A 13,349-nucleotide genomic window follows, 5' to 3' on the forward strand; every position below is an offset into this window, starting at 1 on the left:
ACCTGATGCTGGTCAAAGTCTTCAACATTTACATTCGGTTGTATATGCTGAAACTCTGCCTTCTCGGTTGGGGTGAGTGTAAAGGATTCTGTCACTGAGGTATTTATAAATGCATGGTCTGATTCTCATGTGGGAACAGCTTTTAGATTAGATTAGATTCCCTACACCCTCTTCGGCCCAACAAATCCACACTGACCCTCCAAAGAATAACCCACCCAGATCCATTTCCCTCTGATTAATGCACCTAACAGTATGGGCAATTTAGCATGGCCAATTCACCTGGCCTGCACATATTTGGACTGTGAGAGGAAACTTGAGAATCCGGAGAAAACCCACACAGACACAGGGAGAATGTGCAAACTCCACATAGACAGTTGCCCGAGGCTGGAATTGAACCTGGGACCCTGGTGCTGTGAAGCAGCAGTGCCACCCTGAGCCACCCTGATGTCATTGTTACAATGAAAAAGAATTGAAGTATAAAACTGGTATTCTTTAGTAGTTCTAGCTGTACTTGTCAAAATAACAGGAGAAAATCTCTATGAAATTTCACGTCAAGTGTGATTAAGGATCAAAGTTGGTGAAACTAGGAATCTTAATTGGCAAGGTACCAGAGTCAAACCCAGACAGAAAACTGAGAATGGGAGTGATGTTTGATAGTCCAGGTTTATAACCATAAGTATGCAATGATAAAAGAAGCTATTCCCTCTTGTGAGAGTGGAATTAATGGTGTTAGTGGATAGAGGGTTTCTCTTGATTAATTAGAGAGATTCCTCCAGCAATGAACTGTGTCTCTGATTGAAAGCTGGGTGTTAGGAATCTAAATTCAGTGCTGAAAGGTTCAAGGGTGAGGTCCCCCAGAGTCATCACCGAGAGACACATGTTAATATGTGCCGAGCATGACCATACACACAGGCCGGTATTTTAAACCAAAGAACAAGTTTTCTTCCAAAAGCTGCCAGCTTCCTGTTGCTGTAGCAGGAAGTGAAGGATTCTGACAGCAACCTTCACTTTCCAATCTGTCACCACACCCCAAAACAGAGCAGGCAGCTCATTTCTGACTGTCCTCACATTACTCAGCAGAAAAACAGTCAGAGACAGGGGGCAGCTCCATGCTGGGTAGAAGCCCTGCCAACTGTATTCAACATTCCCAGTGCGGCACCCCACAGCAACCTGCCAACATCTGAAGTCTGAGTCTTAACGTCAGTGACCTCTTTGTGGGTCTGACACTCCCGTATAGTGGAATCTAGGGGGAGTGAAATTTGCATATACCAGCCACACAGCAGGGGCTCTGAGTTAATTCAGCAGCTTGTTATACACTGTCTCAGTTTATATTCTGACAAATATAATCAAGGGTTTTCATTTCAAGCCAAACAAAACAACATTGAGACTAGGAAACAAGTCTTCAAAAGCAGTTTGAATAATTGTTCTGTAAGTTCCAAAGGAAAAGAGGAGATACAGTGAAACGTCAGCTGTTAATTCATTATGACACCATTGTGTTCTGCTGCTACAACGCAACTTCACCCCCAGTAACTCTTTGTAACTCTGTTCATGTATATTCCCAGGATTCCCAGCTGCTGTAATTTTAATCATCATTGCAGTAAGCACAGACAATTATGGTCGGTATTCAGTTCCTGTCAATGGTAATTACAACACGACTGACATGTAAGTTTTAGTACTTCAGTTACTGAATAATAGAATAATGCAATACAGAGGAGGCCATTTGGCCCACCATCCCTGTGCCAATTCCTTTAATCCTACTTTGCTTCTCTTTCTCCATGGCTGTGCAGATACTATACCTTTCTGGTGTTTATTCAATTCTCTTTTCAAAGTTACTCTCTGCTTCCATGATGCTTTCAAATCACAACAATCCATTGTGTAAGAAAGCTTGTCTTCCTGGTGACTTTGTTTGCCAGTTACAATGTTTATTGACCATGCTACCTTGAGAAACAATTTACACATTTATTGACTCAATCTTCAACATCTCTATCCAATGTCCTCATAGGGGTTTCTCAACTCAGGCCCAGAGGAAACAATCCAAAGCCTCTCCAATCTCACTGTGTAACTGCAATCTCTGATCTCCAGTACAATTCAAGTACAGTATTCTTCTGCCCCCTCTCCATGGCCACAATATCCTTCCTGAAGTCTGGTTCTCAGAGTTGAACCTAGGACTATAACTGGGCTTAACCCATTATATAAATTTTCAATAATTTCCTTGCTTCCATACTTCATTATTGTCTTAATTATTTACTAGCAATTTAAAAAAGGTACCTTTTCATCATTCTTTTCAATTTGATCTATCATTTGCAAAATGCAGTGCACAAACAGCCTCAATTTCCTAAGTCCCTTTAGAAACAATCACTCTCTTCACAATTGCAATGCATTTATATTGCCTCTCCTTATTCCTTTCCAGAAATTTCATCTGTCACATAGCTGCCTATTTCACCAGTGTGTCTATGTCGTCCTGAAGACTGTTTTTCCCCTCCTTGCATTTTACTGAATTTCAGCGTTTTATATCAACTACAATCATTGAAATTGTGACAGCCAGTATACAGATTTAGGTCACTAATGTATTAAGAGGAGGCAAAATACTGACTTACGAGGAACACCATTAATTGGGATAAAAATGCAGTACTGTATTAATATTCCTCCAAGCGTGCCATAGTTATGTGACCTTTAGCATGAGCATACTTACAGCTGACATCCATCTTACAACTCATTAAAAAAAATACATGGCTCAGACACTATTTAAGTCATGCAATGGTGTCAGCAGTGGAGCTGAGGTTAAGTGTTGACAGGGTGCATAGAGGCATAGCTACAAAAAGAGGAACACAGGAATGTTCAGAGTTATCAAAAGCCACTGGAAAGAAACAAAGAAAATGACTACAGCTGAAACATTGGGTAAGACCCAGCCCTGGTCGAAATGAAAGAGAATCAAACCAAAACTGGCAGCTTTTCTACTCTCAATGGCAACATGGCGATGCAGTAATGAAGCTTTCAAAACTAACATTAAGATTATGTGATAGCACCAGACTCATATTGAAAGGACAGATTATTCAGAGAGCCCAATGCAAAGATAAGAATAAATATGTGCAGCAAACAGCAGCCTCTCGTCACAGCCAGAGCATGCAAGCATGGTAATCCTCAACGTGTCACAACACATTAAACTGGGAGAAATCCCAGAGGAGTATAACAATGTGTTTACAGGGTTAGGGTGTCTTTCTGAAGATTATCATCTCAAAGTAGATGTGAATGCATGACCAATTCAGCATCTGCCACAGGAAGTCCCAGCAGCCCTCAAATCAAGCCTAAGAGACAAGACAGATGAGCTGGTGAAGAAGGGAGTAATCCACCTACATAAGGCATTTGCAGTGTGATAGTTGGTGTAGCAACTAGGAACACTCAGTGCGTGCTTCAATCTAAAAGGACTAAATAAAGCTTGGAGCGAATCTCACATCATAATCCATCGAAGCGATTTATCTACAATCTGCCAAGGCAAAAATCTCGACTTGAAAGTGAAGGACAGTTGCAATCAAGTGACGCCAATTAAATCAATAGGTTCTTAACCAAGTTTTGGATACCACTCGGGTGATACAAGTGGTTGCATGTGCTGTTTGACATTTCCACACTGCCAAAGAGCATGAAATAATTAGTAAACTTCCTGCAATGTAAATTATAGTGGATAATCTGCTGATTTATGGTGATATAGTGACTCAGTGGAAGAAACTATTGCTAACCACATTCGAAAATGTGCCTGCTTGACAGAGATCAACAGATGAACCTGAAACTGACCAAGAAAAAAAATGTAATTAAATGTACCCAAAGTCATGTACATGGTTGATGTATTTAAATCAAATCGTCTTCATCTGAGTCCTGAAAAAGTGAAAGTTGTAGCAGTGAGGCAATGAACAATGCAAATAAATGTAGTGCAGCAAGTTGTTGGATTCATCACCTCCTTAGCAAAATTTTGCACAACATGTCTTTAGCGTGTGAATCATGACACCAACTCACCACCAAGGAGACACAGTGGTACAAAACACAGGGCATAGAACAAAAGTCAGCATCCGCTGAAATCAAACTACCGGTGATAGTAGCTATTGTGTTAAAGAATAATGACAAAAATGATGATGTCACCATACAGTGTGTCAAGACTGAGCCAGAATCCAGAGCAATCCTAATGCAGCAAAGACATACATTTACATCGAGTATATTAAGACATGCAGAATGATGCTACACTCAAGAAAGTCTGCCTAACCATTGTATTTGTTTGTGAACATTTTCGTCAAAATCTACTTGCAACATATAAAATAACGGCCAGGTTTATCTATGAGCCACTTCAAAGAGTTTCCTCCAACTGCCACTGTCTGCTCCAAAGTGCCTGCAGAATGTTACTTTGGTTATTGAGGCATCATCTGGACATGATATTCAAGCAAATACTGACATCCTGGTGAGAGCAGTACTCGCTATGAAAATTTGATTAGATTCCCTATGATGTGGAAACAGGCCCTTCAGCCCAACAAGTCCACACCAACCCTCCGAAGAGTAACCTACCCAGACACATTTCCCTCTGACAAATGCACCCAGCACAAAGGCCAATTTAACATGGCCAATTCACCTGACCTGCACATCTTTAGGAAACCCACACAGACACAGGGAGAATGTGCAAACTCCACGCAGACAGTTGCCCAAGGTTGGAATTGAACCTGGGACCCTGGTGCTGTGAGGCAGCAGTGCTAACCACTGAGCCACCATGTTTGAAATCTTCCAGATCCAATGACAAAACTGCAGCTTGACATGCTCCAGACAGAATCAACTCAGCAAAGATTTTGAAGTTGACAGATAAGCACCTTGCTTATGAAGCACACTTCCCAACTAAAAGCAACTCCTGAAATGTTGCAAGAAGCAGTGATTATAGGACAGCCTGAAACCGTGAAGGATACTCCTGATGTTGCATAAACTGGGACTGTTTTGACTCCATGCAGACATCAAATGCATGTTTTTCTGATTGGACCACTTTCAGTGAAAGTGCAACTTTTCCAGTTTTGTGTATGTGTCTCTGTGTTTGCAACGGTATATCTGGTCATTCACTTCCATTGTGTATGATCAAGGTGAAAACTGTTTGATTTGAGTTCTGGGCTTCCATAGCAGCTGGCTTTTCTGGACAGGTTTGTACCCTGTCTGAGTCTGTAATGCTCAGGCTGACAATGATTTGGTAGCTTTAGCAAAATGAAATTTGGCTTTCTGCTATTTTACTTTGATTTCATTACTCATGTCTATTATGACTTCTGGCTTCAGTAGGCTTTTTGCAGTTTGAAGAATGGTTTGGGTGGTATGTGACTGGACTATATCCCACACCTTCAGTAAATGTGTTTCTCCTCTCAAGAATTGCCTTGTATATATCTGTGCTGGAATGGCTTGATTTCTATGGGATGCATTTTGTGATTTTCACTTAGCCTCAGCCTTTCCATTTGTCTGGGGATAATAAGGAGATGATGCGTGATGTTGGTTTTCCCAATCCTTTATCAAAGGGCCCAATATGTCAATCATGAATTGTAGGTCAATGTGGCTCACCACAATGTCAGGAATACTGCAACCAATGGAAGGGTTCTTTCAAGCATTCCACAGCCTCACTGAAGTCAGCTGCTCTACCTCCCTGTCACCATTTCCTGTGAGAGTGAAGACATCCTCTTGCAGCTTCATCCAAGGTCTGTGTGGAATGAGCTGTGCCATCAGTGAGTCTTTAGCTTGTTTAGCCTGTTGCTCATTACAAACACAACCCTGACTGACATGGCGTTTGATTTCATGTCTGATGATTGGCCAGCAAAGCCCTCCTCCCACCTTCCTCTAACTTGAATCCATTTCTTATATCAATATGCGTCAGTGTCTCTTTCTCTCTCTCTCTCCCCCACCAACTCCTTTCGCATAATGACTGTGTTCCCTTTGTAAATTATGCCATTTCATTTTGCTGTAGCTGCCAAATCATTGTCATCTCGAGCATTAGAGAATCAGTCAGGGTACGAACCTTCAACACTTTCCATAAAAGCCAGTCATTATGGAAACTCAGGACTCAAACTGAGCAGTTTTCACCGTGATCGTACACAGTGGAAGTGAATGACCAGATATACCATTGCAAACACAGACACACACATACATACACAAAACTGGGAAAGTTGCACTTTCACAGAAGGTGGCCCAATCAGAACAACATGCATTCAATGTCTGCATGGAACCAAATCAACTTCAGTCCCGGAAATATACAGCACCACAACAATGGATCAACAGTTACTGCAGCAACAATAAGTTTCCCAGAAAAGGAACATCGCCCAGATGGGCAGATAAAGGCAAAGCACATAGGTATCATTAAAAGACCAACCTAATTTAAAGACTACATATGCAATGCATGTTCACAGTCTGCCAAGAATAGCAACATTCTAAAGCATGAGAAAAGTTATATATATCACGGATAATTTTGGTAACACAGTGTAAGTGATTATGCCCTGATTTTTGAGACCTTTTTGTGTGAAAAGAAAATGTTTCAGATATAATCACAATGCCATTCTAATGGACCTCATGGCTTGCTGTTGTCATGTTATCTCTATCATTAGGCACATTCACTGCAAGTGTCTATCTTACTGCCAGTTCAATAAAAACAGACATCATGTAGCACTGTGTACTCCATAGAACTCATAACAATGACACACTTTACACTGATCTGTCAACAACTGTCGATTCCTACTCTATTTTCTTTAATTTGCATTCTAGTTGTCACTTGACCTTTTTAAGTCCAGGGCCTTTACTTTTGCAATCAACTATGTTATAATTTAACAAATATTTTGATAGTCCATATATTCCCATCACCTCTTGCTGTTACTTTAAGCAACTCAATCAAGTTGGTCATATATGAGTTATCTTTTTAAAATTACATCCTGACTTCCATTTCTGAACACATACCTCACCAAATGTAAATTAATTTTTGTTCAATACCATTGTCTTTAAAGATTCCCATCATTGACATTAAGCTGTCTGCCTGTACTTGTACATGCCTAGGTTCCCCTTCCTCCTTAGCCCATTTGCTGCTAAAACTCTCAAATATCTTTGTTGCCTCCAGCCTCAACTATTCCAATATTCTTCTAACGGCCTCCCTTTCTCCATCTCTGTGTCCTTCAGCTCATCAAGAACTCTGCAGTCATTTCTTCTTCTGCACCAAGTCCTAATTATCCACATTCCCTCCTCCTCACTAATCCACACTAACTCCTAATCTTCCTCCTTCTCAGATATAAGATTCCGATCCTCGCATTAAACACCCGATGACCTTTGCCCTCCCTGTATCTCCGAAAACACCTCCCTCCCTACATCTCTCCTAAACAATTATTTTGAGTACTCCTCGCTCCCTTTGCTTCATCCTTCTTTAGCATTACCTCTTGAAGACTCTCCGACTCTCCAACTCACTTCTTTTTTCACTAAACTCTTTTTTAAAAATCTCTATATCCAAACTTTTTATCATACCTCCAAATCTGTCCTTTGGCTTTTTGACCTCTTCATTCCCTTGTCTCTGTGAAGCACTTTGTGCCAAAAAATAAAAACCATTGAAGGCCACTTGCAAATCCTCAATTGTCAATATAAAATGTATGAAGGAAGTTTTGGGAAACCAAAAATTACTCTTACAGCCACAACAGGACAACATTGCTCTGTACATTATTTTACCTGAAATATTGAACTGTTTTATATAAATGTGTCATTTCTGGTGATAAAACAGCAGCTGGCAAAATGTCATATTCATTCTTTGAACATTTACCCAATGATATTGAACTGTCATTTCTCAGCTTCTGTATAACAGGGACTGCTTGAATGGAGTTGTAAATACAGCTTGTGATCCAATGTAAGTCACAGCTTGAATCATTTATCCTTTACTTGGTAAAACTCTTCTTTATCCCTTGTACAGGCAGCTAGTGCTTTGTGAATATTGTTGATTTATTTAACACCTTCGAATTGTTGAATTAGTTAATGATTTTGTGAAAAGTCTGCAAATAGAAATGTTAAATGAACACATTAACCACGAGCTGCAAAAATAGAATACAAAGAGATACAATCAGAGGGAAAAGGTTGTTTCTCCATGTGAAGACAAAGTGACCACAGAGCTGCTCTCTCATTAGATAGAGACCCCTGGTGGTGGTTTAACCTGAGGGTCACTGGGCTTCAGTTAAAGGATGAGGTTGAGAAGGAAAGACCTTCATGTTAATCATGACCTGGATGGGAATTGAACCCATTCTATTGTTGTCATTTTGCATTGTTAATGAGCCAGCCAGCTAACTGAGCTAGCCAACAGGATTGGCCAATTGAAATGGGCACCTCCCCATTTGGATGAATATTACATCATCACCTCATTCTACACAAAATTCTCCTTGGGATAATTTTAGGAATCTTAATTAAAATATTTTTCTGTCCTCTCAACAGGTGTTGGATAAAAAACCAGACAGTGCACTATGTTACAAATATTGCATATTTCGCACTTGTGTTCCTGAGTAACTCAATCGTGCTGCTAATTGTGGGTGTGAAGGTGTTCAGATTGAAAGGGAGAGATAGAAATAGTGTAATCACTGTACTCGGCTTGACCTGTCTACTGGGCATTACCTATGGCATAGCTTTCTTCTCATATGGACCTCAGAGTGTAACTGCAATGTATCTGTTCTGCATCCTCAACCCTCTCCAAGGTCAGTAAGACTATTACCGGGACTGTACGTATTGACCAGACACACAAAGCTACAATATAAGTTATTAATTCATTTTAACAAACATTGTTAAAGAATTTAAAACTTCGAGAAAAATGCAATTAATTGAGCTGATGAAGTAACACATTAGTGCAGTTCTACACAATAGTTGGTACTAATCTGTATCTAGGCAGAAGTGGATACTGCAGATGCTGGAGATTAGAGTCCTGATGAAGGGCTTTTGCCTGAAATGTTGATTTTCCTGCTCCTTGGATGCTGCCTGTATTTTTTCAGCACCACTCTAATCTTGGTACTAATCTGAATCTGTCATTTCCCCACTTATCAAGTGCTCAAACCCTGTAGTGATAAACATGAAGTTGAAGTCTCATGATTCTACACCAGGAGAGTGTAAAACTAGCAAAGCCTGAGCCAGTTTGGACAATAAAGAAAGTCATTGGTGAATAGGAGAGAGATAATCCTAAAGCCACCATTCTTAGTGTGGAGATTAATAACTCATAACTATATGAGCACCAAAATTAACCTCTAAGGAAAGTTCACTTGACTCGAAATGTTAACTCTGATTTCTTTGCACAGATGCTGCCAGATCTGCCGAGCTTTTCCAGCAATTTCTATTTTTGTCTCCAATTTACAGAATCCACAGTTCTTTTGTTTTTTACTAAAATTAATCTACCAAAGTAAATCTATTAATGGAATGATACTCCTTGTGATAGGGCATCAAACGAACATCAGTCATCTCAAAAATAATTATAAAACTTTTAACATAGTATTTTTCATTTTTGTAACAATCGCCTGAAACAGAAGTTGGACTGCTATGACTGGAGTGGCAGGAGAGGTTTGCAACTTGAAAACCAAATGTTGCATATAGTTAACCTGTACAATACAATGCTACTTTTCGGAAGCGATAGGAAGGAGAATTGGAGACTGAACAGCATCGAGAATTTTTCTGAGTTAAGCAAATTCTGGCTGACAACAGCCTTCCGATTGGTTGAGCCAAAAGCAGCAGACGGGGAAACAACGCCCAAAGCCTGCAGAGAGAAAGTGACCAGTTCTCCCTCCCTCCACACTGCGCTCCCCCGCCCCAACCCTCCCAGGAAAATGACAGTAAAAAAAAAACCAAGGAAGCGAAAAAGAAAGAATTCATACAAAGGAAGACCAAAGTTCATGTGATCAGCCGTTGTTCTGAAGGATGGTATCACCTGACAGACGTCAGTGTATCATTACAAAAATCAAAAAATCCTACCTTGTGGTGTAGACCTTTAATCTTCAGAATTTTGTTTCCCTATATCCTTTTTGTGTCTGGGGTATCTGTCCTAAAGCATTATTCTTTTGTCATTATTGAGTGTGTGTGGTTTGGTGAGTTTGAATGGGTATAGTTTTCATTGGTGTTATTAAAGTTGTGTGTTACAATCAATATTTACTTTCAGTTTGAGGTGAAACCTGGTGGAATAGCAGTCAGGCAAATTTGTCATCTTGGTGGTCCTTTTGGGATTATATACATTGATATATTTTGTGACAGCTTGTGGAACCGTGAGGCACATTTCCCAGCATGCTCTTTCCTAGTTAACTTACGGCATTATTAATGATGAAAAGTATACTTACCAATGTTAATATACTTTACATGAATACTGGAACAAGTTTCTGAAATAGTTTGTTTTGCTTGCAGGCTTTTTCGTATTTCTGTGGTACTGCATGTTAATACGATTGCCCAGTCGCACGGTCAGCGAGACAAGTAAAAATACAATCCCTGAATGAAGACAACTGAAATGTGCTGCCATCTCTTTCTGAATCACAATGTTAAACTTTCATCTCTCATTTCCCATCACAGAGCAGCACACCAGGGACGTATTCAGGAATTCTGCGAGGGCCCCATAACTTTCCATCACTGATAGAAAAGGATGTGGCCTCTGTACCTGAATTCCTGGTGCAGCCCTGAAGCTGTGCACTGGAAGGACCAAAGATCAAAGAGAGTCACCCCTTCCATGTGCACAGATTTCCCACCAATTGATTCCAAACTGTGTTCAGGCTGTTTCAGCTGAGCCTGATACAGAAGCTGTCCGGCATTGTCCAAGAATGTTGGAGCCATACGCCAAACCAGTGAGAGGAAGATGAAATGAGGGAGGCTCATGTGCAGCATAATCAGTGACACAGCCCCGTTGGGCTGAATGGCCTGTTTTGTGCTGCAGAGTTGATGCCATTCTATTTAGGATTGCAGCCTCTGCTGTTCTTTGATGCATTCAATATGCTTTTTTTGTGTATTTTTAAAAATGTTTTTAATCCAAAAGGATAGATGGGCATTAATAGAATATGCTTTAATATTTTCTTTATTATACAAAATATTTTTGACTTAGAAGTTTGAATCAGACAGTAAAGACTTTGTACACTTACATTTTGCTTTGATTTAATTTCTAATTATGTTTCAGCCTCACCTCTCACAGTAACTTGGATCTAATGCCTAAATAGTACAATAACTGTAGTGATTGCATATCCAGCTACAACCTTGTGTCATTTATACCCTAAGGGTTTTAGTGTGGTTCATCTATATGTAGAGAGATATCATTATTAGATCAATTGTCACTGACTTATCTCATGTTAGAATCACTATGATAAAATAATGGTTTTGTGAACGGGTAATGTTGAAGAATACTTTTGATGAAAGCTTTGCTTGTCTTGTACCACAGCTAGTATTTTTATCAGTGTATTTTAAATGTAATCTATCTATTTAGGCTAGTGGACAATTAGGGACCAGATATTTGTGTAGTTGACAATGGTCACCATTCAACCAACAATCTAAAGTCTTCTGACATATCAAAATATATTACATTTGAAATCTCAGTTGCAGTAAGACAGTGCTACATCCTTGACATCATAAACTTGTTTCTTGTGTTCAATGAGAGCCATTCAGTGGATATTCAAGCTGAACTGATGTCACCTATAAACCAAAGCAAAAAATACTCTAATCTAGAATCTCTCCTTGAAGGTGGAACATATCGACCTGTTGGCAGACCAGACTTTAGCATCAATAAAAACCTCCATCCTTGCAGAAAATGAAGGCCCTTTATCAGCCATTATTTTGAAAACATCTACCAGTTCTACTCTCAGTTTTCACTAGACTACTGAAAACCCAATTCTATGTCCAATCTTTTCATCTGAATCTCTCCTTTGATTTTGTTATGTCCTTTACATTTTCATGTCTCCTTCAGCACCCTTACACAATTGTTTTCAAACCATTGAAGAACTGTGATAAATCCAAGTAGTTGTGCACTGTAGGACCCATATGTGAGTTAGCAGTCCTATTTAAAGATGTAAAACAAGATTGAAAATGGTTTGCTGGAGACGGGAGATTTACAATGCATCCCCCAAGAACATTCTTACACACTTCAATTCATACTTTCTAACGATGCCTTGGCAGGTTCAAAACCTGAAATTTTCACAAAGCCTTTTTTACATTAAGGGCATATGTGATGAAAAATCAACAAATGAATGCAGCAATTAAAGGGTTAAACCTAAAACAGAATTGGGAATAAGGTTTAAGCTAAAAAAATTGTTATAAGCAAACTCACAAGCAATCCTGGAGACAGCACAGGGAGACATGAATAAAACACAGGCTCCGAACAGCTGACTCAAAACATTGAAAATTGATTCCTGTCAAAATAGACAATTTCAAAACTTATTTTTATCCATAACAAAATTCTCCCTACATAAGAAAACTTAACAGTAAATAATAAGCATTCTCTCTCAACCCCCTGAAAGTATACAGAATCTACCTTAATGCTTGTTTGCAGGTGATTACATTTTCAGGATCAGTCATGTTTAAGGCAGAGTCAAGGTCTGGACCAGACTGCCACCTGAAGGTTGGGTTTATATGAGGATTACATGTATAAGTTTGACAAAATATCTTTGTATATGCTCTTTATTCTTAGCCAGATTTGAAAATTGTGTTATACCTCAATGTCAAAACTGTTGTATTACATTTCTTTCTAATGAAATGTACATAAGCAACATTTCTGTAGCTGGATTTATTACTGCAACAGTTATTTTCAGATGTATTAGCTATTTGAATGATCTTATGCTATATAATGTCGTCACCTCATCCAGAATTGGTTATCAAATTAAAATCCCTTGAAGCAATCATTAAAATGTCATCGACTCTCATTTTAATGCCTCGTAGACCTGACAAATGAACAAATAATTACAATATTCTAACAGGTATGATTCTATGGAATGATATGGGTCAGCTCAAGTCAGTTCTTTTTACTGAAACTATCTCATCCTATATATCATCCTGGGATAAGTAGCACTCTGAAAACTCCTGGGAGAAAGGGGAATAAACCACTTCATCTTAGCATTCATACTGACGGCACGGGCGGCACGGTGGCACAGTGGTTAGCACTGCTGCCTCACAGCACCTGTAGACCCGGGTTCAATTCCCGACTCAGGCGACTGACTGTGTGGAGTTTGCACGTTCTCCCCGTGTCTGCGTGGGTTTCCTCCGGGTGCTCCGGTTTCCTCCCACAGTCCAAAGATGTGCGGGTCAGGTGAATTGGCCAAGCTAAATTGCCCGTAGTGTTAGGTAAGGGGTAAATGTAGGGGTATGGGTGGGTTGCGCTTCGGCGGGTCGGTGTG

The 13,349-nt window shown here is 39.7% G+C and overlaps 1 protein-coding gene across 1 annotated transcript; it reads left to right on the forward strand.

Moving 5' to 3' along the window:
• The first annotated feature begins 5 nt into the window (after positions 1–5).
• LOC132823593 (adhesion G-protein coupled receptor G2-like) lies at positions 6–10,986 on the forward strand. Its single transcript, XM_060837512.1, has 4 exons — positions 6–72; positions 1,563–1,662; positions 8,452–8,708; positions 10,390–10,986. Exons 1-4 carry the CDS (start codon positions 6–8, stop codon positions 10,476–10,478), a joined length of 513 nt encoding a protein of 170 aa, XP_060693495.1. The 3' UTR covers positions 10,479–10,986.
• Positions 10,987–13,349: the final 2,363 nt, after the last annotated feature.

The sequence above is a fragment of the Hemiscyllium ocellatum genome, chromosome 17 (genome assembly GCF_020745735.1).
Source record: "Hemiscyllium ocellatum isolate sHemOce1 chromosome 17, sHemOce1.pat.X.cur, whole genome shotgun sequence".
Taxonomy (NCBI): domain Eukaryota; kingdom Metazoa; phylum Chordata; class Chondrichthyes; order Orectolobiformes; family Hemiscylliidae; genus Hemiscyllium; species Hemiscyllium ocellatum.

What these genes read in the sequence shown, in the direction of transcription:
- LOC132823593 (XM_060837512.1), top strand. Translation starts at nt 6, where the DNA reads ATGCTGGTCAAAGTCTTCAACATTTACATTCGGTTGTATATGCTGAAA. An exon ending in ACTCTGCCTTCTCGGTTGGG is followed by an intron (nt 73 to 1,562) that starts GTGAGTGTAAAG and finishes GTATATTCCCAG; the next exon opens with GATTCCCAGCTGCTGTAATT. An exon ending in AATTACAACACGACTGACAT is followed by an intron (nt 1,663 to 8,451) that starts GTAAGTTTTAGT and finishes TCCTCTCAACAG; the next exon opens with GTGTTGGATAAAAAACCAGA.